Source organism: Microtus ochrogaster, unplaced genomic scaffold (assembly GCF_000317375.1).
Source record: "Microtus ochrogaster isolate Prairie Vole_2 unplaced genomic scaffold, MicOch1.0 UNK3, whole genome shotgun sequence".
NCBI lineage: Eukaryota > Metazoa > Chordata > Mammalia > Rodentia > Cricetidae > Microtus > Microtus ochrogaster.
Genome location: NW_004949101.1, coordinates 17,716,917 through 17,744,161, shown reverse-complemented (window position 1 = coordinate 17,744,161; position 27,245 = coordinate 17,716,917). Strand labels below are relative to the sequence as shown.

At 46.7% G+C, this 27,245-nt stretch overlaps 1 protein-coding gene across 1 annotated transcript in view; it reads left to right on the top strand.

The window, feature by feature from the left end:
• Positions 1-6,386: 6,386 nt before the first annotated feature.
• Tgm3 (transglutaminase 3) overlaps positions 6,387-27,245 on the top strand; it is a 33,185-nt gene continuing 12,326 nt past the window's right edge. Inside the window, exons 1-7 of the mRNA XM_026788455.1 lie at positions 6,387-6,462; positions 13,718-13,912; positions 14,409-14,648; positions 15,479-15,597; positions 16,929-17,057; positions 19,948-20,125; positions 20,224-20,359. Of these exons, the coding sequence (XP_026644256.1) occupies positions 6,387-6,462; positions 13,718-13,912; positions 14,409-14,648; positions 15,479-15,597; positions 16,929-17,057; positions 19,948-20,125; positions 20,224-20,359 (1,073 nt within the window). The remainder of the gene's footprint in view (positions 6,463-13,717; positions 13,913-14,408; positions 14,649-15,478; positions 15,598-16,928; positions 17,058-19,947; positions 20,126-20,223; positions 20,360-27,245) is intronic.

Sequence of the window (27,245 nt, the reverse complement as noted above, 5' to 3'; positions counted from 1 at the left end):
TAAACAATTAGGGAGCACATCCCTGGGGAGAACTAATTCCCCTTCTCATCAGGCATAAATTGCCTCTAGCTCTTCTTCTAGGGGTATGGCCCACGAAAGCTCTCCCATTCATGCCAGCCGACTGATGCCGCTGTGATTCAGGTCTTGTTTGGGCAGCCATATTACTGAGATTTCATGGGTGCAGCTCCCCTATTTATAGAGAAAATACATAGATTATGTCCAGGTCTTGTAGCTGTTCATGTCTTTCCGTCCATTGTGATATTCCCTAAGCCTTGGGTGTGGGGTTTGCATTGAAGATCTATCCAGGCTGGACAACTTCTCAGAATCTGTGCTTTGCGTGTTGTGACATCCTCAGCACCCTAAATCCCTTAATTAGAGGGAGAAAAAAGGCAAGTGATCAATGAGCTCCTCTTTTAAAAGCCTGCATTTGCGTGCCCCATCTTCCCTGGTGTCTGAGCTGCCGAGTGTGGTCAAGCAGGAATTTCATCCTGCGTATAGCTGGCTGACTCAACTCTGAATTGAAAATCATTTAGCTGAAATTGTGACACAGCTAGCAATTATAGTTGGCCTGCAGGTTGGGGCTGTGGCGGTGGCCATGATGCAATCCTCCAACAGCTAGCAGTAGGTTCAGGCAGACTCCCTGCTGCAGCCTGCTGCTGGTGAGTTAACAGGCTGCTGGCCAGTCTAGCTGGCCAGCAGCAAAGGGGGCAAGGGAAACTGGCCCAAACAATGTCTCAGGGAAGATTCCTAGCAATGACTAAGGCGGTTCTGGGTATCGCTGCTGCTTGGCAGGATGTATGGTTGGGCTGCAGAGGCCAGGTGTGAAAGTATTCCATGGCCACCCAGTGGGAAAGCTCTAGAGCCTAGATTTGCATTTGGGTCTCCCAGTCCAGTGTCTGTATTTATCTAGGCACTGGGGTAAAGGCTGATCCAAAGGAAGGCCTCATGGCCGGACATCAGAATAGACAGTCGGAACTGTGCAACCCTTTAAGGACAATAGTAATTCTAATACTCTCAGTGCTGACTTCTTGCACTGGGCTGTGCCAAAGGACATGTAATTAAGCTCTTTATGACTCCTTTAATTCTCCCAACAATTCCGCCTCAATTTTACAGACAAGGAAACAGAAGGTCTGAATGGCAGCAAGGTGACTTGACAAAAACCAGAATATGGACCCAGGTCTGTATGACCTCAGGCTCCTCCCCTAGAGCAGTGCCACCGGCTTATTGTCTTTGCAGGTTGCTTCATCATATGACTCAAAGGAATACCTGGGGTCCAGTTCCTCCTGGTTCTCGGGGCCAACAAAAATACCAGTACTAATAAGTAAACTCCTCCTTCTCCTTGTACCACACTCAGGAGGAGTACGTGAGTGCCTCCACAGCCGCTCATCGCAGCAACCTTTGGGGCTCCTGGCAGTATGGACCCTGAATAAGTAAGTCCTCTCCCAGAGTCACAGCTTGTGCCACGGCAGGGGCCAAGACCACCCTCAGACCTCCGCATGGGGTTCAAGGCTCTTTGCCAAGATAGCTCGGAAACCTTTGCTTTCTTCTTGGCTGTCCACCAGGAATAGGTGCCAAGTTAGCTCTCCAAAAACCATCAGAACCCTAAAGCGACCAAGCTCCCTCATCATTGAGGCAGCGACCTCTGAGGCTCAGCACACTGGATCTGAAGTCACTTCAGTTCTACAGTTCCATAGCCTCGAGTTCATATGTTTGTCCCCTCTCTTCTCTAGCAATAGTAATAGAACATATGTCGGGTATGTATGTGGAGATGGGAAAAGGTAAAACATATGAAAGCATTGGCCAGTTCTTGGCCACAGGAACCACTACAAGGATGGTACTTGTTATCATCCTCTTAGTGATTGATTGATTGATTGATTGATTGATTGATTGACTGATTGACTGGTGTATTCAAACAGAGGACAGTGAAATGACTCAGTAGATAAGAATGCTTGGCACAACAGCCTGACATCCAGAGTTAGATCCCTGGAACCTATATCAAAGGCTGGACATGGAGGCACATAGCTGCAGTCCCAGGGAGATGGGAGGCAGAGGCCAGAGAATTGCCCAGAACCTGGAGGGCCCGCTAGCCTAGAGTAGCAGCATGGCGGAAACAAGAGAGACCCTACTTCATTTAGCAAGGCAGGAGGAGAGAACGGGCTCCCCCAAGTTGTTTTCTGATCTCCACGTATGGATGCACATACATGCGTGCACACATACCCAAGGCACATACACTGATAAAAATAATATGGTTTATGTTTATTAAAACAAGTATGTGCTCTCACCATGTTTCAAGTAACAAGTACTCATCTAGGTTTTGAGGAGAAGACTAATAATATACAGCCCGTACCTCCAGTCTGGGGGTGGAGACACATTTAGTAGATAGTTAAAGGACAGGGCAGTGTATAACTGCTGTATCTTAAACACTTAATTCTTCCTTCCTTCCTTCCTTCCTTCCTTCCTTCCTTCCTTCCTTCCTTCCTTTCTTTCTTCCTTCCTTTCTTTCTTTTTCTTTTTCTTCTTTTTATTTTTACATTGCTAGGAATTGAACCCAGGCCCTCTGTGTTGATGCCTGATCAATGAGCTTTACTCCCAACACACATCTTTTCCCAAGCTAGCCAATCACTTGTGATCCTCCTGCCTCAGCGTCTTAAGAACTGTGATTAGAGCTGTGTCCCCACACAGCCAACTACCTCTGGAGGTGGTTGTGAGCCACTTGATGTGGGTGATGGGAACAAAACCCTGGTCTTCTAGAAGAGCAGCAAAAGCTCTTAGCCACTAAGCCCTTAATCTCCTTGTTAAAACTGATGCACGAGCTTGGGCTGAAGAGCAGATCAATGACTCCTCCTACGGTCCTAGAGAGAGCATGTGGCAGAACTGGGAAGTCAGTTGTTATTTCTGGTGCTCCATGAAGAAAAAAAGACTGTGGTTCTCCTCACCCGCCTTCTGCTTCCAAAAGACCTTTGGTTTAGTTCATGGTGAGACACGTGTATTCACTTTCCACTTGAATAATCATGCTAAATTAATCCTTCATCCTTGTGAGGTGAGAGTGTAGGTATGATTAGCCTCAAACCTAAACAAAGCTTCCAAGCTTCAAATTTGAAGGATGATCCAGGCCCAGATAGCGCTGGAACTGAGAGGGCTTTCCACCTCAAGATGTGCTTCCTGTTATACTCAACCCTGAGCCCGTGAACTGTGGCATGTGGAAGCAGACAGCCCTAATAATATATGTGTGCAGCTAGAAAGGATGTGGCTAAGCTCTAGATATGTCCTTAACATACAAGACTTCCTGGCCTCAGCTCCAGACAAGTTGCCTAAGCGCGGTGGTCCAGGAAGCCACTCACCTTTATGAATGAAAGAAAGACTCAGAAGAGCAAACCTTTCGACTTTCATCTCCTTTCTTCTTTCCAAGCCAGTCTTGCATAAGCTTGATGACCTTCCATTGGGTGATGGGTATGTTGTAAGTGAAACGCTTACAGGCACCACAGGAATGACCTGGTGCCTCGCCCACCTCATTAGAATCCTAATTGGGGTGTGTAGGAGAGGCTCCTATAAATGGTAAGGCAAATCCTCGGCGCCTGTCTCCCCACACCATCTCTGTCATTCCCAGAGGAGCCCCAGGAAAGGCAGAAGCCCAACATGAGTGGTGAGTGCCGTGTCTCTCTGGCAGGTCCCTGTGGGAAACCCATACTGCCCTCAGGCTCTGGCAGAGTAGCCAGTTGGGACAGCTGTCTGTCGTGGGGGAAAGCTGGGCTTCCGAGTTGTAGAGTTATGTTCTGGAGAATCTGCTGGGTTCCCCTGGCGTGTCCCAGTGGTGTAATACGACCAGAATGTATAGAGCAGTGAGCAGGATGTCCGGCGCAGCGGGGGAGGGTCGCGTTCCCTTTGAGGGCAAGCTTTGTCTTAGGAGTGCGCTGCTTTCACACATTGGTTGCTCCCTAGAAAGTCAAGCCAGGTAGCATTCTGTGTTTCTCAGCACACGTTTTACCATCTGTCAGTGGCAGGGACAAAGAAAAGCAAATTTCACAGTGATACAGGGAGGAGAGACACACGTGGAAGCTGAGCATTGAGAAACCCTCAGCTGGAATGCTCCCAAGTAAACTACAGCTCCCTGACTTGACTAGCTGTGCGGAGGCCCAGTAGCAGACACAGCAAAGTGAGCATATCCTGGCTATCCCTCCAGACAGCACCGGGGAAGGCGACTGAAAAGGAACAAGAAATGCAGGTTTTTTGACTCTGTGGTTACTGTCGAGGATTTGGGCCCTCTTAATTACTGCCTGTCATGGTGATCGGCCTCGGACCTTGAAGGCAGCAATGCCAAACCCAAACAAGGCATGAGTCAAACCTGTAAAATCTGGCGAATGGTGGTTAGGAGCACAGGAAAGCACCAATCCAGATGTGAATGGTGGATGTGGCCACTTGAGAAAACTCTCCAGATGAAGAGAGAACAGGGAATGCTCACTTCTTACCGCCCATGGCTGGAATGCTAACCAAAGGAGATCTGGGGACTGAAAAACTTGACCAAAAGGGAAGGGTAGCTGTCACCTAGTGCATGGATTTTCTGCCAGGAAGAGACTGAGGCCTGGGAATGGGTAGAGCCTACCTAGGTCAAGCAGCAAGCTGGTAGCAAAAATGAAGCAAATCCCCAGCACCAACGGTGCCTTTCTCCCATGTCTGTGTCCGAATCTAGGCTCAGATATAACTCTCAGCAGGTGAGCCCAGACCCTTTTCTTGAACTAGGACTTGGGTCACTTTTTCTCCAGGGAAAAGTCAGAAATTCCTCCTGGGCTCCTAACTTCCTTGGATACATCTACAACTTCCCAAGACTTTTATTTTTCACAGCCTTCCTTCAGTTACTTGGGCCAGAGAAATAGTTATGCTCCCTGAAAAGCAGACCGTCTCTCTGGACTCCCTCTCTGGAGACTGCAGCCAGCCCAGTGTGTGCAGGGAAGACCAGCTGCCACGCCCCTGCCCTGGCTCAGTGCCCTCCCTCACCTCTCTCTCTCCCTCCTCATCGGAGGCAGAACTCACTTGGCCTCTGGGCTGCTGCTCAGGCTGTAGCTGCCATTTCAGAGTCTATCCAGGAGGAAGGCTGTGGAAGGGACTGGCTTTCAGCCCTGTCCCTTCTAGTGACCTCAGACAGGTCCTCTACCCCACGAGTCTCTTTCCATGCCCCTAAAATGGATTTTTCTCACCTAGGGAGTGTTCATTAGCACAACCTGTTAGTACTTGGGAGTTTCTTTAGTGAGCCTCTTTGCCTCTTGCCTTGGGATCTTCAGAAAACTTTAGGAGAAAGGGAGACCTGTTGGGGGTGCCAAGGGAGAGTGGGAGAGGACACTGGGTATGCATATGACGAAGACAGATTCTTTCCATGTATGGAGTCATCAAAGAATAAATAAAGGGTATTCTGTGGTTGTTTTTTTTTTTTAAAGAAACCCCATGAGATGCTATCCACTTTCTACTCCCAGCTGATTCCCAGAGGACCCATTCTGTTAGGCGCCTCCCTAGCACGCATCACCCCAGCCTCCTCCCCAGCTCCCTGTCGCATGTTCCCAGCCTTCCTGGGGTCCATGCATCCTTCTTCATCGCCTATCGTGGCTTCTCTACATTGCGTCTACCCTGCAGGGCTGTGATGTGGATATGGGGCGGTCATTCTCCTCCCTGGGGCCCACATGCCAGGCTGGGGTGTGTGCTGGAGTTTCAGAGATCCTTTATCACGTGGGAGGAAAGGAGGAAGGCTGGGTCTCTTGAGCTTGAGAGATGGGCTGCACAAGAAACCACGTTCCCGTTGCTGAGCCTCCCTCCCCCGGGAGACGACAGTGGCTTCTCCGCTGCCTCCCCTGCGGAGCAGCTGCCCCCCCTCCCCCCGTTAGTGTGAAGGAGCTTTGACGAGTATGAAGTGTAGGTCTAAGGTAACTATTCCCAGCTACACATTTAGAATCAGCAAGGAGGCTGCTTTTAAATGCCAGGGATGCTACTAATCCGGAGATCCTGGCTCGGTGGGTTTGGGAAACTCTTGGATCGAGATATCACTCTCCTGGTGACTCCCCTGTGTTGTGCCAAGGCTTGATGTTCCTGTCAGGAGAGATTACAAGCTCGCTTTTGGAAAGGAAGAGTGAGGAGTCCTTCCTCGCTTCCTGTCAGCCTGACGCCTGGGCGTGGAGTGGGATGCGGTTCGTGGTTGGGGCTTTTTCTCCTCCAGCACCATGGTGGTTGGCTGCAGCTAGCAGCTTGAAGTCAGATTTTTGTCAAGTAAAATTGGATTCCAGCTTGGACTTGGGTCTGGGTTCTGCCTGAGCTTGTGATATGGGAGAAATGAGTTCAGCCAGCTGAATTTACAAATCCCCACCTGTAAACTGCGGTAACGCCGCAGGCTCTTGTGGTAAAAGATGCAAACGCCGTGCTTAGTGCTTGGCACGGAGGCTGCTGAAGCCGTCCTGACCCTGCGCTGTTTTGCTGTTACAGGTGAAGGAGAAAGGCACCTGTGCTCTACAACCTTTAGAGGTACCCTTAGAAGAAAGGGTGTTGGGGTCTCACGGTTCCTTTTGTACTGTTGAGGCACTCACAATTCAGAGACATTGAGGTCCTTCCCCAAGGCCCCTTGGCTTGTCTGGAGTTTATTGCTTTTTACCCCAGGGAACTTTACCAGCCCTTCCTTGAGTGCCAGGGAATGCCACCAGGTGTGCTGCTGCGGACTTGAGGGTCGGGAGAAGCTAAAAGTACCTGACACAGACTGGGAAGAAATGGGGAGAGTGTGGCTGGCTGGGCAGTAGTCCTAGGAGCCAGGGGTGGGGCTGCCAGGACCTGGAGGCTGGGGTAGTGGCACCCAGAAGACTCAGTGTTCCAGTGACCTGTTTCTGAGACCTGGCTTCTAGGACTAGCCCTGCTTCTAGACTACTCTGTGATTTCAGTAGGTCACTTCTGCTATGTGGGGTTGGGGGTGGAGGGCTCAGTTTTTTGAAAACATACTATGAGAATTGTGTTGGATTATATCACTGTTTTCCAAGATGTCCGCTACAATCCAATTCAGGTTGTGAATTGTCAGCTTAGTGGGTTGTGATCGGCATGTTTCTGTCAGGTGAAGTAAGATCAGAGTACGATATGGTATTCAGTTACAGATCAATGTATGAGCACCCTAGTATATATTTCTTAATGCGGTTCATATACTGAGATCTAATTTCAGAATTTCCGTTCATTGAGGCTGCAGACCTGGCTCCGTAGGTTCAGAGCACTTGTTCTTGCAGAGGACCCAGGGTCAGTTCCTCCAGCTCACATGATGTCCCATCCATTCATAGCTCCAGTTCCTGGGGACCCGATGACCTCTTCGGGTCTCTGAGGGTGCCAGGCGCACAAGTGGTATACAGGCACACACACTGGCAGATCACTCATACACATAAAAAAGAAGTAAAATAAAATTTTCATTAACTCTAGAAATCTATAGTAGAAAGATACCTCCTTGTCTAAAGAGGACATAATAGGGAGTTGAGTCCAGACAAGTGCGTGTGGGAGCCCAGCCCCATAACTGTCTGTCCTGCCACGTTGGCATCCTGCCAGCTCCCTTTCTCAGCCCAATGCTTAGCAACCAAGCCATTGTCACCTGTCTGCTGCCAGCAATTCCCTTAGAGCAAGGCTGACAAGGGTTGGGTCAGTTGATAGTAATCTTTCCACAGTCTGCCATCCTCTCCTGCTGCCCTGCCAAGTGTGAGCCACAGAATAGATGGGAAGGGATCTAATCATGGGGTCAGACTAACTTGTAAATGGTAGTGAGCCCCCCAAAACAACAACTTCGAAAAATAAACAACACAGAAGTTCATTTCCTCTTTACAGAATATTTGAATGCAGGTAGACCCAGGAAGGGACAGGAACTACACAGTTCTCAGTGGGCAGACTCTGCCCGGCCTCCCAGCTTACCATCCCTCATGTATGGCCCTGTGTACACTCTACACCCCAGACAGCAGGGTGGAAGAAAGGAGGAGGAAAATAGGCCAAGCACGTTTGCCAAGTACTGTTAAAGAGGTGTTGTAGCTGGGTGTGATGGCAATGGTGAGGTGATGTCACCTCCGTACTGGGAGGCTGAGGCAGGGGGATCAAAAGTTCAGGCGCAATTGGATGTATTCAAAGTGCTATGAATGTAGAATAGGGTTGTGCCTTCAAGGCCCTCTTGGGCTCTATAGTGAGACTATCTCAGAACCCAATATCTTCTTTAGAAGAATTGAAGACAGAATTTCAAAGAAATACTTGCTTCATAAATAGCACTTTTCACGACAGCCAAAATGTAGAACCAACCCATGTCCATGAGCTGAGGAAAAGAGAAACAAAATGTGGTACGTTCATAGAATGTGGTTCAGCCATAAGAGTAAGCTGCCCGTGCACCCTATGAATGAGCCTGGGAAGTACTGTAACAGGCAAGGGAAGGCGGACCTAAACCTGTCACGTACTGTGAGATTCCATTTATATCAGATTCCAAAACAGACAAAACCCTAGAGGGGGAAACAGACAGGTGGTCAGGGGACAGCAGGGAGTGAGGAGAGACTATAACACCACAGGCCGCCTTCGGAAGCGGGATAGAGTTCACACAACGTACAGATATACTAAAACATACCTTAAAATGCTTATCATGTTAGCTTTTATGTTATGTACATATTGTTGCAATTAAAATATTTTTGAAAAACTCATTGGAACTTCTGGCCGACAAGCCACTGGCCAGACACGATTCGTGTCTATCCAGCTGAGGTGACCTGTGCTTAGGGGTTTTGTTATAGGAAAGGGGAGCAAGTGAACATTGGGATAGAACTTAGCAGCTCCCCATTTGAATGCTGGTGACACTGATTTTTCGGGCTGTGGGTGTTGAGACATCTTCATCCTGACACTGGAGCCAAGCCGTAACTCAGCCTAGTGCAGATTGGGGCACCAAGGGCTTTTGCTTGGAGGCAGCTGCTTCCCCCTGCCCTCCCCTTCTTCCTGTAGCTCGGAAGCTTGTGAGTTGTTTCTGGGGTCTTTTCCCTTTGTTTTCCAGTACTGGGGCTCAAACCCGGATGTCTGCATTCTAGTCCAGTGCCCTGAACCGCACTCTACCGCCAGCCTTTCTTTTTCCTCCCATGATTTTGAAGTGTCTGACTTGATGTGTCAGCCTCAGGCAAGTGAGGCCTTCCCTTCATCTCTTCCTTCCACCCAGACTGGTGGAGAAAACAGCCCTGAGGCTAAAATATATTCATGAGCTTCCAACTCGAGGAGACCCTGAGATGGCTGACTCCTTCTTTCCCCTTTCTCTCCCTGCTCCTCTGGAAAAATCGACAAAGTGCTGTTGAGAGCAATGAGGTGGGCTTAGCCAAAGGTCCGTGGCACCCGCGATTCAGAGGTTCATGGCTGGGACAAGGCCTGAGGGAGGCAGCTGGGGGGGGGGCTGCTTTTTGAACACATAGCTTCCCCTGCAGCTCCCTCAGGGACAGAAAGGCAGAGGGCTCCTGTTCCCTCAGCTCACCCTAAAGGTTGTCCTTGAAGAACAGGTTTCTTCCCCTGCAGGTACTTACTGTCGCCTATGTGTTTGGGATACAATGTCAGGGTAGACAGTGCATCTTGAGGACCTCTTACCCCCCCTGCCCCCGCACACAGTTGCTTCTGGATTCTGAGCCTCACATGGGATCTATTTCCAATAGAAGAAGCGGGGGACACAGTGACAGAGTAGAGCCAGTAAGATCTGGTGGAGAGGAAACCCTGCTTCCTTCTAGACCGCTTATGGTGCTTCCAGCTACCAAATGGACAGCATTTCCACACAAGCCAGTTCTTCAGAGCACCACCTAGATGCCCTATGGCTAGACTCAAGCTTAACACTGTTTAGAGTCAGCACGGACACTGTGGGTTAAGGACTCAGTTTCACAGGCCTGTGTGGATCCCACAGACTTCAGGAGAAAGACCACCTACCCAAATTATGGCCAAATAAAGAAAGCTTTATGCATGTACACATCAGAGCTGAGTCAGCGGCTGTCTCTCCATAAGGTGGGGTTCGTGAGACCAGCCCCGAGCCAATTTCCCAAGCCCCCTTTCTAGGGCCTACCAGAAAGGTGGGAGATTTTGCAAATAAACGTGGTTCCACAGGAGAGACCAGGCAGTTAGGATTTTATGAAGCAGGTAAGGAAATCTTTCTGGAGACCTTGTCGTAGAACATTTCATGGTTACAGCATAGGGTGCAGCCCAACTCTGAAAAACAGACACTTAACCTGGCTACAGACTCAAAATGTCTCCTAGGAACAAAATGGAGACTAGCTGGTTTCTCGGCTGCCCCTACTACCTTGCTTTTGACCAACCAGCTATAAAATTGGGAGGGGGTTGTTCACTCATGATCAAAGATCTGCTGGAATATTTCATAGAACTTGGGAAAACAGTGTGTTTTCTAGATTGCCTGTTTATTGTCAAAGGACACAACGCAGGACCAGGCAGATAGAGAGACGTGAAGGGCAGCGTACGTCCTCCTGCCCCAGCAGCTCTGACATTCTCCAGCATAAAAGCTTTCCGAGCCCTCTTTCCAATTTTATGAAGGCTTTGTTACAAAGGCATGCTTGATTGATTACAAAGTTAATTAATGATTAATGGTAACTATAGTCATCGATGATTGAATCAGTGTTCCTTCCCTGAAGATCAGTGTCACGGCACTGAAAGCTCTAGCCCTCGGACCACGTGGTTGGTTTCCTAGGCAACCAGCCACTATCCTGAAGCTCTTGGAAACTCCCAGTCATCTTATTAGTTTAAAAAGACGTCCACCCTTTTGAGGATTCTAAATGTCTTAGAAGGCCTATGCCGGGAAAAGGCAGAGACCAAATCTCCTTTCTTGACTGTGTCAGACAGCACAGCCCGGGTGCTGCTGACTTCTAGGCGCAGGGTAAGATGTGGGTCTCCTGAGCTGGTTTTCAGTTGTCAGGTTTCGTCAATAGTATACATCACGGGTTCTGTGTGCTGTCACCAGCTGACATACTGCATGTAGGTGACAAGTGTGAGTCCACCTGTCCTCCTTCCTTCAGCTCAGGGAAGCCTTCCAGTCTCTCACACACACCCCTAGGGAGCAGATACTTGGTGTCAAGACAGGCAGAGAGAATGACTCTCGTGACTGTACCCCACTCAGGGATGAAGTAACTATGACCAAGGCTTCCCCACGTCTTGGCTCTTTCATCTGTAAAGCAGGTGACTCTGAATGCAACTCCCAGAATTAATGGGCTAAGGCATGTAAAGACTTGGCATGATGACAAGCGCATCAAAGTCCAGTAAACCTCAGCTAAGGTTCTGGTCATCAACCCCACAGTCACTCTGAGCCTGACCCATCTGCCGCTTCCCTGGTCCTTACAGCCTAGGAACCCTGAAGTTCAGTGTCATCTTGACCTAGGAGGAATGAAAAAGACCCAGCTATCGCAGAGCACATAACTGTTAGTAAAACAAAGAAGGGGGTAGACATGTTGGAGGGGAAAAGATGCCAACCGTAAATGTGGGTCTCCCCACCCTTCTGTCCTTGGCCCTGTCTTCAGCCAAGGGCCATCTGGAATATGCTTTCTGCTCCCAAACAGCTAATGGTTTAGCAGAGTGAGTCTTACTTTCTGGTCATGCATCATTTGGGGAATCAAGAAGCCCAGGGAGGCTCAAGAGGTCTGATCACCTATCCCATAAAGACCTTCTTTCCTTCTCTTTTCCTTTCCTTTATTTTTTTTAAAATTTTTTTGTTTGTTTTTGTTTTGTTTTTAGAGGCAGGATTCCTTTGTATATGTAGCCTTGGCTGTCCCGGAACTTGTTTTGTAGACAGACTGGCCTCAGGCTTGGAGATCCACTTGCCTCTCCCTCCCTGGTGCTAGGATGCACCACCATCACCTGACAAAGCCTTTCTTTTCTTTGAAACAAGACAAAAAGCAAAGTGCTACCATTTCTCCACATCTGGAATGCTCAGAAGGTGGTGAGCAAAATTGTAGGAGGTAGGGTTTTTAAAAATCAGCCCCCAGAAAACCGAGATGGGAAGGTCATGAGTTTGAGATTAGCCTGGGATATATGGCGAGCTCCAAGCCAGCCTGGTCTACAGAGCAAGATCCTGCCTCCTCCATCCTCCAAAATAAAATAAACATGGAACTAGAGATTTCTTTTTACTTATTTCATTTCCTTTGATACATACCCATGGGGCAGTTCAATTTTTAATTGGTTTTGAAGGACCCCCATATTGTTTTCCATGATGGCTGTGCTGTAATCATTTCCTTTTGGAGGGGTAGAGTTTTCAAAACAGGGTTTTCTTTGGGCAGTGCTAGCTGTCCTGGAACTCACCCTGTAGACCAGGCTGACCTCATACTCAGAGATCCGCCTGCCTCTGCCTCCCAAGTGTTGAGATTAAAGGCGTGCAGCACCAGCAGGGCACAAGGGCTCCTCTCCTATCTTCTCATATCACTTCTCTTGGTAGTAACGATTCCTACCAGGGTAAGAGCATCTGTTTTGATTCACAGTTCCTGGTGATTAGAGATGCTGAGGACCACATACCTTCATGTACCTTTCTGACATTTTTATGTTTTCTTTTAAGGGCAAGCATTTTCAGGAAAGCCTTTTCTGACCTCTACAGACAAAAACCAAAATGCTCCTCTCTTGACTGCATTTCCCCTGCACCTCTAGTTGAAAGAGATGGATTCTTCCCACGCCATGGTTCACTGCATCTTTCTCTTGTCTCACTTCTTCACTACTGAAGACCTTTGAAAAGTCAAACTTCTTGTCACATTTTCTACTCCAATGTGTCTAACAGTGCTTTACAAATAATTTGTCACACACACACAAACTTTGAATACCCCAAATTTACCTTGTTGTTTGGATTGCATTTTGAGCTGTATTTAAAACAGGATTATTGGGTTTGTTTGGGTTTTTGTATTTGTTTATTTTTGTTTTATGTATGTGGATGTTTCGCTTGTGTGCACGTATGTGCATCATCTGTGTGCCCAGTGCCTGCAGAAGCCACAGAAGGGTGTAGGATCCCCTGGAACTAGAATCTCAGACAGTTCTTGGCCTTCATGTGGGTTCTGGGGCTCAAACTTGAGTCTTCTGAAAGAACAGCCATGCTCTTAACCACTGAGACATCTCTCCAGGCCCCAAGACAATTATTTTTTATGTGGACACCAGATGCTGGTGTTGGGATACCGTCCTCAATGCCCCCTTCCACATTTCTCAAGGTAGGCCTTTCCCTGAACCTGGAGATTCCTGTTTCATCTAGGTTGCCTGGTAATCAAGCCCTGGAGATCTGCCTGTTTCCATCCCTAGTGCTGAGGTTACAGCTGCACCGTTTCTGGGGGTGCTAGGGGTCTGGACCCAGGTCCTCACACTTTCACAGCAAGGGCTTCACCCACCACACTGTCTTCTCAGTCTCTTCTGACACTCCTCTTCTAGCTGGTTGGGTGCTGTTTTCCTGAGTGCTCTGCTGCTCCTCAAGGCCTGATGACAAGGCACCAGGAGGATGGAGAGATTCTGAGCAGAAGGGATAGTGTGTGGAATGGTCTGGAAAGGCCACACGCTCGTGTGATCTTGGGTCCTGTGCATTGGAGTATTTGAATACAGAAAGATTGGATGGGAACAAGTGGTAACCATCCTGCTAGGCAGAGTCAAAGCTTTTGTGCTTTAATGTGACTCCTTCTAGAAGCTCAGCTCTGCCCTGTCTCCTCACCCATGGCTGTCCTTGGTATGCTGCACACTGTGTAAGGACCCCTCAAGACTTCAGGTTCTGCTTTCTGTCTCATAGCTTTAGAAGTCCAAAATGTCAACTGGCAGATGCCTGTGAACCGGAGGGCACATCACACAGACAAGTACTCCAGCCGGGATTTCATTGTTCGGAGAGGACAGCCCTGGGAGATGGTAATATCCTGCAACCGAAGTCTCGCGTCTGGAGAAGATCTGAGCTTTGTTGTTTCTACAGGTACCCAGTCTGTTTCTTCTACACATGCACAGCTGAGTTGCCCTTGAGGGGTCATTGGGCTTTGGGTTATGTCACTGATTGGTTGACTTTGGTGGCTCTGTATCTCTGAGCATGAGACTTATCATCTTCAAATCAAGAAGGATGTGGCCTACATGTTCCCGCAAGCCCTGTGATGAGATGCTTTACTGAATGAAATCCTAGATCCGTGGTTCTCACCATTCCAAATGCTGCAGCCCTATAATACAGTTCCTCACGTTGTGGTGACCCTCAACCACAAAATTATTTTATTTTATTTTATTTTACTTCATAACTATAATTTTGCTACTGTTACCAATCATAATGTAAATATCTATGTTTTCTGATGGTCTTAGGTGACCCATGACCATAGAGTGAGAACCATTGACCTAAAGGAGCTCACAGTGTCATCAGAGCCTGATTACTCCTCAGGACCTATCCAGCACCCTTTGGTTTCCTTCATTTCCTATTTCCTTGACAGGTCCCCAACCTTCAGAGTCAGCCAGGACAAAGGCTGTGTTTTCCATCTCTGGGAGAAGTACAGGTGGCTGGAACGCAGCCCTCAAAGCCAACAACAACAATAATCTGACCATTGCTGTCGCCAGTCCTGCCAATGCACCCATCGGGTGGTACACAATGAATGTTGAGATCTCCTCCCAGGGCAGGGCCTCTTCTCAGAAACTCGGAATGTTTATACTGCTCTTCAACCCATGGCTGCAAGGTAGGTCTCTGATCACAGCATCCCCCCTCCCTCCACGGCCCTGATAGAAGCAATGAGTGTGGAAAATAAGGAGGATTGAGGTGTGCTCCTTACAGGCCTAGACCTGATTATAGAAAGTTTCTGGACTGTAGGAGGAGCAGAAAAGCTAACCCAGCCATGTGATTCTAGGCAATTACACCATCTCACCCTCAAATTTGTTCCCACTGAGTGTACATCAGGCTCCCATAGGAATTCTATAAGCTTTTATATACACGTTATATATAACGTGATAAATTATAAGAGATAATGATGACAGTAAAATTCTGCAGTGAGGCGGTACCCTAGTACCTTTCTATCTCATTCTTGGGTCCGAGTTTTCGGCTTTTATTCTAGCTTAGCTTCTCTTTCCAGCCTGAGCCCCCCACAGTGAGAGCTGCAAGCATCATAGCTCAAGACTTCATTCTTCAGTCAGATTGTAGGATAGGTGGTGGGGGGTGCAGGCTTTTAATCCTAGGACTCAGTAGGCAGAGGTAGGCGGATCTCTGTGAGTTTGAGGCCAGCCTGGTCTACAGAGCTGGTTCTAGCACAGCAAGGGCTGTTGCCCAGTGAAACACTGTCTTGGGGGGAAAAAAAGAAGAAAAGAAAAGGAAAAAAGAAAGAAAATTAGTCAGACTGTGGTATGGGCCCAAGTGACTCTTGCTCTAACCCCAACACCAGTCCTTAGGAATGGGAAGAAAGCATATTTCATTGGTTCACTACAGGATCTATTTTTGTTTCTGTTTTTTTTCCCTTGTGTGTGTGTGTGTGTGTGTGTGTGTGTGTGTGTGTGTGTGTGTGTGTGTATCAAACAGCGGATGATGTTTTCATGAGTAACTCCGCCGAAAGACAAGAGTATGTTGAGGAAGACTCTGGCATCATCTACGTGGGCAGCACAAACCGAATTGGCATGGTTGGCTGGAACTTTGGACAGGTAAAAGGACCATAAAGGGCTAGGGCTATGTCCCTAACACAAGATGCTCAGGGCTTCTAGCAGATTTGCTCACTTTCCTGCCTTTCATTTCCTGTTCATTCATTTGGAACACATTTGTTGACCGTCTACTCTGCTCTAGACCCTAAGCTGAACCCTAAGGATACAGATGAATAAATTTTCTGCTTCAAGTGAGTCACAGTCTAGTAGGCGAGATGGACTCATTACTGAATCGATGAGGTGAAATATTTCTGATGCCTGACACACAAATAAATAACAGGCCCAGCAAAGAATCTCAGGACAATAATGCAGCTTCTGGCTTTCATGTCACATGAAAACTTGGTAAAGCTTCATCTCTGTGTGGCGTTGGCCTTTCAAAGTCATAGCTTTTGTGTCCTTGCCACCGGAGTTCATCAAGTTCCCGGGGTTTTCTCAGCTTAGAAAATGTTTAGGAGTGTTTTTTTCACTTTTAGTTTTTCCAGGTGGTAAACAAAGGAATTAGAATGAAGGACCTTGGGCAGCCAGGCTACCTAGATGCCCAGAAGTTGGTGGGGAGGTGCATTCCTGCCAACTCCAGGTTCTATTATGGAGCCAACTCCAGCAAGTTCCTCAGTTGAGTGTATGTGTTGACTTGGTTAAAAGGAAGAAGATGAGGATAAGAGTATATAGTACACCCAAGGCTGGGAGCAGGGCTCTCTTGGTGGGATGGCTTGGGAAAGCCTTTCTAAGAAGGGTCTGCTGAACCAGACAAGGTAAGGAAGTCTGCTAGCTGTCTTGGAGAAGAACATTCCAGGAAGAAGGAGACACAAATGCGAAGACTTAAGGCAACAAGAGCTAGCGTGTGAAACAATCCCGTGTGTGTCTTACTTTGTAAAAATAGCTTTAGCTATGTCTTCAGCCACACATTTTATCTGTAGACCTAGTTTTCCAGGAATCTAAGTGACGCACTCACGATAACAGTCAGAGCCACCAAGGAACTTTGAGATGCATTTCGCTTGACCCATCATTAAATAGATGGAGAAACCAAGGCTAGAAAGGCTGACTTGTTCTTGAGTTCATGACAAGCTAAGAATGAACGGTTCCCTGTTGTCTCCCATTCACGTTAGTGGGGTGGGTTCTGGCTCATGTAGAGTGAGGGGCCTGGTGAGCTTGCTAGGGAAAGGCTGGGTGCAGTGGCTCTTCCTCAGCAGCTGTTAGCTCTGAAGGCCACCGAGTAAAAGGGCCAAAGGAGCCCTGTGCTCTTCACCATTGTGCTTCTTGTTCCCTTAACTAACAACAATAACAACAAAATGGGTCGTTTCTCCCCTCTTACCATGTGGTCCCATTATGAACAGTTTGAAGAAGACATTCTGAGCATCAGCCTCTCCATTTTGGATAGGAGTCTGAATTTCCGTCGTGACCCTGTTACTGATGTGGCCCGCAGAAATGATCCCAAATATGTTTGCCGGGTGCTGAGTGCCATGGTAAGTAACAGGAAATGGTAGTAAGTATTGCTTACCAGGCTGCCATGTGACTACACATCAGATCCATGCACTCTGTGTTTGGTAGTTATGACCCTGCCCATTTTGCCAATAGAGACCATGGAACTCCTGTAAGTTTAGTAACTGAGAAGCAATGACAGAACCAGACCCAAGCATGGCTAGTTTCAAATCTCTTTCTGCCATATGGCCAGGCCTGTCTTAGATGGGATGGGAACACAACCTTCAGTTGTTCACCTGGATGTGATGAAAATCTAAGCTTCTGCTCCATCACCAGGCCTCCTGGGAAGGGAAGCATGTACCCCCTGAGACAGGAATGTACACCTCTTTGGCAGCATGGAACCCTCAAGTGTCACAACAGGAAGAGAGCAGATTGTCCTACTCAGTATCTAGACAGAGATAGAGGCTCAGTGGGCTAATGTGACCTTTCCATGGTGTGCCCTGTGAGTCAAGCAAGATTTTGAGTTGGCTCAGGTACTCTTTCCAGTCTCATGGACCCATACATGAGAAACCTATCCCACTATAGTACACACGCGTGCACACACACACACACACACACACACACACAATCCTGGAAGAATCCATGGCTCTGTACTCAGTGTGCACAGGATGTCTCCATCAAAAAGTGACCAGAGGATCTCCCTGCTTAGAAATGAAAAGCTCACTGGATGTGATGGCCCTTGGGAGCCTGAGGAGGCCAGAGGATCAGGAGTTCCCAGTCATCCCGAGCTTCACAGTGGGGCCCTGTCTCCAAAGAAGGCTCACAATCAAAGTCAGTTCTTTCACTCTTACTTTCTTGATCTAAATAATAATCCAGAAATACCTTTTGTGTCTTTTTATGTTGGCGCATGGTTTAGGCACATCTTGGACTATTCCCAAGCTGCCCAGTTACTTTGTAAGAAATCGGAACAGGCTTTGGGCGGCATGGGCTGATGCCTTGGCTTAATTGGGGAGGACTCTCAAAACAATGGGATCCAGAACAAAGACTTACAGGAAAGAAATGAGGCGGACCCAGAGATGCTCAGAACCAGATCTGTAAGACCCAGAATAGCCAGGACAGAGAATGGACTAAAGGCATTGTGGGCAGAACCTCACAAAGCAAGGAGCTTGGATAAAGGGGTGGTCAATGAAAACAGATTAAGTAAAACCCGCGTTCAGGGTCACTTAAGAAGCCAAGTTTCCTGCCAGCACTTGGAGTACGTGAGGAAGCCAGCCAGCTCCCTCAGTGCTGACTCACTCCCAGCCTGGGGCCAACCCACTCTATCTCAGAGCCGATTTCCTCAGACGTGCCTCCCTGATGCTCTCTCCAGACCCTACTGTTGGGCTGGGTTAGGCCAGGAGCTAATTATGGCTTATGCAGAGCTTTGAAGTGCTGGGCTTTGAGCCAGCAGGAACCTACCCTGAAGCACCTGTGACCCAGGAGCCTGTGAGCTGCCGCTCTTCCACATTCAGGCCACCCTAGCTGGCGTGGCACCACTAGAAGTGAGACAGAGCTCACCTCTGTGCTGGGGCTTCGGGAAGGCTGGTGGCTTGTCCTGGTTTTTCTGTGTCTGCTGTCCACTCTCGTAAGCCTGGTACACCCACGTGCTCCAAAGAGAAGGGGCGGATCCGATGGGTGAGAAATCTATGAGGTCTCAGTCTAGCCTGTATGGTTGAGATAAAGGGTAAAGTTCAATGGAGTCTGAAAACTGGACGGCCGGGAAGGTTCCTCTGGGGCTTCTAGCTTTCACTACCCCTGTACTGGAATGGGAAGGCCTGGTGGTCAGGGAGACAAACTGACTCCCAAGATCACCAAGGAAACAGGCGACAGGTAGTGCTTCTGAACGCTCCCTCCTGTCTCATCTGGAGAGATGAGAATATCTAAAGAGGCATGTGAATCTGTACTGCTTGCACTGGGGATCGAATCCAGGGCTGCTCACAGGCTAGGCAAGTACCCTACTACTGAGTTACCACAGGCTAGACAAGTACCCTACTATTGAGTTACCACAGGCTAGACAAGTACCCTACTACTGAACTACATCCCCAACTCTCTTTTGTAATTTTTATTATGAAGAAATCCAGGCCTATAGAAAAGTAGAGAGGAACACACAAGTCCCTCCACATCTGCCGTCACTTCCAACAATTGTTCACCGAAGGCTGGTCTCACTTCCTCTCTGACCCCTTCCCCACAGACGACTTGATGGATCCAGCATCCCATCCGTCGAGATGGTTTCATCTATAAGAACTTCATGTTTGTCTCTAAAAAAATGGAGAAGGAGACTGAGGTCCCCTGAGTCCTCGCCCAGGGTCCTATCCGTGTCCTATCACAGATGTGTCCCTTACACAAGCACCATGCTTAAGTTGAGTGGATCAATGAACAAATTGATGAATGAATGAAGAAGAAAGGAACAGCAATATTCTGTCTTTATTTTTTTCTAAGAAGTTATATGTTAAAGTTCTAATGTAATTTCGGGTTCATACACACACACACACACATACACACACACACACACACACACACACACACCAGACACACACACTTCAAACCACAGGCACCACCCACACCCCCCAAGCAGACAGCCATTGTCTCTTGCAAAGAGGACTTCTGGGCCCAGTCTTGTTGCTGACAAACTGTGGAGTCCCCTACTTCTGTATCGTCCTGCAGTATAGAATCGATGTCATTCAAGAGCAATCAAACATGACTCATTAAACTAAGTACTTCTAAATTCATGAGCTCTACTCCCCCTGAGAGATTTGTTACAGTTTTTGTGACAGAAAAGTGCACTCAAAACCCATGGCGTCCCCATCTCCCACCCAGTGTTCTGAATCCTGGAAGTCACTCCTATGGGAAAGACATGGTATTGATTCACTTGGATGTGGGGGTGTTTCTACACAGATCAATAGCAATGATGACAACGGGGTTCTTGCTGGGAACTGGAGTGGCAATTACGCCGGTGGTCTGGACCCCAGGACCTGGAATGGCAGTGTGGAGATCCTCAAGAACTGGAAAAAATCTGGCTACAGACCAGTTCAATATGGCCAGTGCTGGGTCTTTGCTGGGACCCTCAACACAGGTATGTGGGTGGGGTGTGGCTTTTATGGGTGGTAATGGGGCACGTTAACATGCTATCGGCATCACGGCCAGCATCCTCACACTGACCTTGGTTTGCAGTGCTGCGGTGCTTGGGGGTTCCCTCCCGGGTGATCACCAACTTCAACTCAGCTCACGACACAGATCGCAACCTCAGTGTGGATGTGTACTACGACGCCATGGGAAATCCCCTGGAGAAAGGCAGCGACAGTGTGTGGTAAGCCATCAACCACCATTTCCCTGGGCATAGAGCACCAAGTTTGAGCAACCCCCCTCCCCAACCTTCCCCACCTTGCCCCAGAGCCCAGCTACACGCTAGGATTGGAAGGAAAGTAACTGCGAGGCAGGCATGGTTGAGAGCAGAAATGCAGCCGGTGCTAATCCTGTCCCTCGTGAGACCCGTAGAAGGGTCTGATGCCGGCAGAGGACAGAGCCAGAAATCCAGACCATCCTGGCTTGTAGAGTCCATTAGTCCTGGCAGAGGACAGAGCCAGAAATCCAGACCATCCTGGCTTTGTAGAGTCCATTGGTCCTGTTCCCACTTGAGAAGTTAAAATCTTGTAGCTACTGATTTTCCTACAACAGCAACCAAACACCAATTTATCTCTATTCAAGCAACCAGATGACTTAAGGTGACTTAAGAATATTTTTTTCCTTCTCCAGGGGTCACTTTGTCTTGTTGTTGTTGTTGTTGTTAGAGCTGTTGTTCCTTGTATTTCCTTTTTTTTTTTGAGACAGAGAATGACTCCGTAGCCCAGGATAACCTCAACTCATGATCTTCCTGCCTCAGCTCCTGAGTGCCGAGATTCCAGGTGTGCACCATCACGCACAGCTTATCTTCTTAAACACGACAAAAACAAAGCAATGCATTTTTTTTATAGCTTATATATATTTACTATGCATCTTAGTTGACAGAATGAAGACATTTTATTCTGGGTTGCAGGTGAAAATAAGAAAACTTTTATGTTTAGGTATCATATATTTCTAATTATAAATAAGCCATTGTCACAGGTAGCCATATGCACACATATATAATTTATAATAGATGCCGACTAGAAGAAGGTTATATAAGACTTAGAAATGTATAACTACTTATAGCAATGTGTGTTCTATATATGCATATTATTACAACCATTTAAGGTTATACCATATGATAGATTATTATCAGTTGTTATCAGTTGGAAATGGTGTATATGTGTAGATCGCTGAGAGTCTCTATAGCCCCACACTCGTAGTCAAGAATCCATTGCTTGAATCAGTTTCAAAGGACACATATGCACAACTGCTCACGAGGGTCCACGTAGCTAGGTGAATTTTAGAGCTGAAAGCACTTTTGTTCAACTTTGAGACTCTTTATATAACATATTATTATTTCCGGAATAAGAAGATCCACCTTTTCTGAGCTGTGTTTAGTCTGATAGAATAAAATGAAGTGAAAATAGAAAAAGTGGGGAAAGCTGTTAATGCAAATAAATAACCCCGTGTCATCAACTGAATTAACAGAAACATCCCCTCCGCTCTACAGGAGAGTGAGCTCGCATAATCCACCCACAGTCACAGGGCTTGAGGATGTTTCCCAGTGTTAGGATGTTCCCCCTTGCTTTGCAGATATACAGCCTTCTCTCTAGAGATGTCAATACTTAGAACAAGGGTTTTATTTTCCAGCTTCCCACAAATGAGTATTTTTCTCTTCTTCCCTAGTTTTGCTTTGTTATTGTGTCTGAAATCTCCTCACAGTCAGTCCCGAATATTGGGGGATCAGCACTCCACTATTGGAGGAAGACAACTGGCTACCCAAGGCAGCCTTCTGTTTAGCCCATCCATGATGACCCTGCACACCAGGAACTGCAAGGAGATCAGAGAGCTTAAGCCCGGGTTCCTCTACTGAAAGAATTCACAGCAGTGTTGGGGACAAGGGACTGGGGCATTGAGTGTAGCTACTTAGCAAGGCAGCATAGCATTTGATGTCCAGGCCAGTGATTCAGAGTAAGCCCTGGGAGAACCCAGGGAAGGAATCCTCTAGAGAACCTTCAACAAAACAGAAAGGTAGGGCTTTTAAATTGCATTTATTTTCTTGCCAGCTTAGTAATATATTCGAAATATAATCACCTGTAAGACAAATAGGGCCTGATAGAGACAGGCCTGGGTTGCCCCACTGTCATTTTAGAATCAGGCGATTCCTGTCCCTTGTGCCCTCATCCCTTCTCAGAAGGCAACAGGAATGGCATCCTCTCCCCACCCTACTCCCTAACAGCTGGGTGTGGAGAACCAGGTCTAGATGGTGTTAGAACAGAGAGCCCTGAGCCTTGTTTTCAGATCTGCTACCCACCTGCTATAGATGTGTGCAAGCCTCCTAGTCCTTCTCTTCCCGTTTCTCCTCCAGGGAAGCATAAGAGCTGGTCTAGGACTCGATTAACATTCAGACCTCTTGCCAGCTCTTCTGAGTCGCAACAGCATTGTTATTCTGAGACCATGTGTTTGGTATGAGATCTAGCTGCTCCCTCCAGAGACCCACACATCAGCACACCAACAAGGGCAGAGTTACTTCCCTGTTATAAAAAGCACGGCTTAATTTTAGGCAGAAAGTTCTTGGGTCTAAATCTTTGTATCATGAATATTGGAAGCTTTCAACTCCTATCCACATGAGCCCTAAGTTATGGAAAGTGAGGATCAATTTGAGTTGCTTAGCAACAGTAACGACAGTCAGTACACGGTGGCGTGCCAACGAGTGTGCTCGGTGCTAACGTTTACACTTCACAAATCATGAGATAGGTGTTATTATTTTATTATTTTAAGGCCCAACTTGCAGTTGAGGGGCTGAGGCACAGAAGAGTTGAATACTTTTCCCAAAAGACATAACTAGAAGGTAGAGATGGAATTTGAACTCAGTCAGGTTTGAAAACTACAAAGCACCAGAGAACGCTGTTGCTATTATCCCTGACTAAAGCCTCCTAAACCCAACACGCCTATCCTGGTATTTTCCAAAGGGGGGCAGCCACCGTGGTGTGGTGGGTGGGATCTGCTTGGGCTGGATGCTGTCTGACCCACTTGGATGGAAGAGCTGGCTTCCTTGCTCACATTAAACACTAAGTGGCACTTCCTAATAAGACCAAGCATGTCTCGGGGCTGTCACAAAGAAAAATGACTTGCCCAAAGTCACACTGTAAATTTGTGACTAATCTAGAAATAGATTATAATAGGTCTCTACTACCAGAAAACACATGAGGTCTAGAATCTGAGGGCGGGTCCTGGGCATCTTACAGAGGGGAGACAGCCAGCTCTCTGTGAATGAATGATTTCCACACCCACAGACTCAAGCGACTGTGAACCGCAAGTGTGTTTAGGTTTTTGGTGATTTTGTCTGTCTGAACACAATAGGCCTTTCCTTTTCATTATTTTCTAAATATTATATTTAGAAATATACCACATTTATATTATATTAGGCATTATAAGTCATCTAGAGATGATGTCAAGAATATGATGCTACACATAAATTATGTTGAATGTTATGTCTCTTTATGGAAGGGATTTGAGCACTGCAGAGTTTGGTACCCGAGGGAATCCTGGAACCAGCCCCTTATGGGCTGTAACTTCTCTAAAGATGGGCAGCTAGAGACAGATGCTCTCACTATCTACAGTGGCTTAATTACTTGTTGCTGTTTCTATTGTCTGGTTGTTGTTTTTTTTTTTAAAAAAAAAAAAAAAAAAGAACCCACAAAAACTTAGTTTCCCACCTATAAACTGAAGGACTAGGTCAGGAATCCTCTGCAATTTCTTCCAGGCTTCCTTTTAATCCCATGCCCAGCCTTCTATGGAGCACACCCTTGCCCACTGGTGCTGCTGGGCCTCTTCCTTGGTGAGGACTAGCCAATCTTATGGACCATTTGAAAATGGACTTCCTGGATCTTTCTGGGGATAATTTTTATGATTTTTTTCTCTAGTTATAGGAATTTTCAAAACCTAAGAGAAGCAAAACTCATCTATGACCATATTGCTCACACATTTTAACATTTGATAGTTTCCTATCCATTCTTTAGTGTCTTTTTATTGATTATAAAATGAATACATTTTGCAAAGTTCAAGATAGAACATGTGACAGATGCTGTCTGTTACTTCTCATATTTGGAAGCCAGTCTCTTCATGACCTCAGTCATAGGATTTGTTTGTTTTTTAGGATAGGTACTTAGCCTAGAGCCTTTAATTTGTTTACATCTATTATTTGTCTAAACAGCCTGTGTCTATGTATGGATGGATGAATGTTTATATGTGAGGGCATATGTGTGCCCCAGTGAGCCTGTGAACGTCAAAGGACAACCTGTGGGAATCAGATCTGTCACCATGTGGCTTCCAGGGATGGAACTCAGGTCATCAGGCTTGGCAGAAATCACCTTCGCCCACGGAGTCATCTCTCCAGCCCTGAGCCCAGGATCTTGCCCATCCTAGGCAAGCACTCTACCATTGAGCTCCAACCCTAAACATACTCTCCTGCCATTGAATGTCCTCCAAAATGAAATTATTTTAAGTGTAACATAACTCATCATATATTTAAACCATTTCACTTTCCCTACTAATATTATGATATTTCCATTTTCTCTCCCTTATATTTGAATTAAAATTCACTCCATGTAAGATGCTGGATCATTTCTCTTGGTGCCATAGTTTATAAATTGTCAAAAAAAGGGATGGTAACCATTTCCATTTTATAGAGTCACAGATTTAATGCAGAGGCAGGGCTGTATATCAATGGTAGAGTGCTCACCTAACATACACAAGGTCCTGAGTTTGATCCCTACCACCACACACAAAAAGAGTAAATATACTGAAGGCAGAGGACTAAATGTTCTATGTTCACACTATTCTGACTTTTGTTTTTTTATATGTACATAATCTTTTAAATACTCATTTGTTTTTTAGTCATGCAAGTAATGAACAATTTTCCTGATTAAAAAAATGAAACACTACAAAAATAATATAAAATTTGTTTTATAGGTACTGTATATATCATAAACTGTTAATTTAGCTAATACAATTGAATCATTAGAGACTAACTCGGTTCAATCTTTTCCAATGATGGAGACCAAACCTAGACCCCAAGCTTCTGAGGCAAGTGTTCCACCTCTGAGCTAAGTTCCTAACTCCTCTACAATTGTTTTTAGTGATTTTATTATTACCCTGTGTGTGTTCACGAGGGGTGGGCTGGGTGGCACTGAGCATACGGGTAGGACGGTGACGTGGAGCTGACTCTTTCTCCTTCCGCCTTTACATTCTTCCAAAGATCCGATCCAGGTTGGCAGCGTTGCACGGCAAATACCTTTGCCCACTGAGACATCTCGCCAGCCCCAAGGGATTTTAACTGAAAAGGATTCATACACACACGTGTACACGTGGAGATGTGCACACTGTTTCCTAACCTGATTTTTAATTAGGTTTCTGCTTTCATTGTAGAACACCTAATTGCCAGCTGATTTGTTTGTTTGTTCGGTTGGTTGGTTTTGTTTGGTTTGGCTGAATTGGGATTTCTTAAGGGGGTTGTTTGTTTGTTGCTAGTTTTTTGTGGGGTCTGTTTTGGTTTTGAGATGTGTGTCACTGCATAGCCCAGTCTGGCCTGGAGTTTACAGTCTCCTGATTTGGCCTCTCGGGATTACAGTGCGCACCACGCACACACAGCTTGCGCTTGTTTTTCTTACTTTATGCGGTACTTTAGAGAACCCCTCCTTGTTAAATGTTAGCTTTTGCTTGTCATTTATTTTACAGCGGTGTGATATTCCATTTATAGCTGTGCAGCATTTTTTCTGGTTATTCTTTTGTTGGCCAGTTTTTCCTCCGGCGTTCCTGCTCTCACGAGCAATGCTGGACTGAAGCTCTCTAGCCTAGATGACTGTGCATATTCATAAAAATTCCCCCTGGAGAAATCCCTCATGGTGGAAATACTGGCTTAGTGAATATGCAAATTTTTTTAGAGATCTTAATACTCATTGCCAAATTGCCCTCTGCAAAGGTCATAGCAATTTAAATCCTCGGTAGTATGCAGTAACACTTGCTTTCTTAACTGAAAGTGCACAAGGCCCCCAGCCTAGACTTTAACCTCTGCTAGGCTAGCAGGTAGAATCTGCATGGCTGTCGCGGTTTCTCTTTGTCATTTTAATTTTCCTTTAATAGCAGTGAGGTTAAAACTATTGTCATATACCCAGTCATCATTTATACTGCTTAATAAAACCGTCTTTATTGGCATGTTTTTCTTTTCTTTTTGTTTTTATTAATATGTAAGTCTCTGTCTGGCATCTATGTCGTGCCTGTTTCTCTACTTGATTGGTTTGGTGTTTTTTTTTTTTCCCGTCTCTTTTCCCTCTCCCATTTCCAGACTAGATAATCCAAGTGATCTGCAGATCTCTCTTCGAGTGTGTTCATCCTTCCCCTGTTACAGCTCTTCCCCTAATAAACTCCCCCAGTCAATTATCCAATTTCAGATATCAGGGAGGCTGCACTTAAAAGTTTCCATTTGGTTCTTCAAAAATATTTCTATCTATCCACCAGAAGTTTCTCTTTTCGTTCTCTGTGGATCTATTTCCCTTTTTGTCATCGATTCTGGCACGGTAGCTGCTGTGAGCGCCTTGCCTGACAACTCCAACACGTGACCGATTTCTCTCTTGAGGCCAAACTAATGTAGTCGCTGGTCCTTTGTATGTTGCGTGACCTTGGTTTACCCTAGGTGGGACAAATGACTGTATCCCTTTGCTGTGTAGCAGCAAGATCCTTGGGAGACCCAGATCTGAAACCCCCAGCATAGTGGGGGCAGCTCAGTTCCATCATTTTCGCTGGGCTACTTGGTCTGCCTCGTGAATACAAGGTTCACCCAGACATGTGAGCAGCTTATAGGTGAATTTGGGGTCCTTTTCCTTGAATCTTACTTTTCAGAGCAGACCCCTCACTCCCCTCCATTGACCCGAGCTGTGGCTCCTGTGTCTCAGAGCCTCAGTTCACAGCCCTCGGAGGAGGATTTCCGGGCGAAGATGCCCAGCAAGGCCAGCAGGATCTCTGGCACAGCGTCCGCACCTTCAGGGAGGAACTGGGCGCTGCATTGTTTGGTGGGAAATGTATTGTTG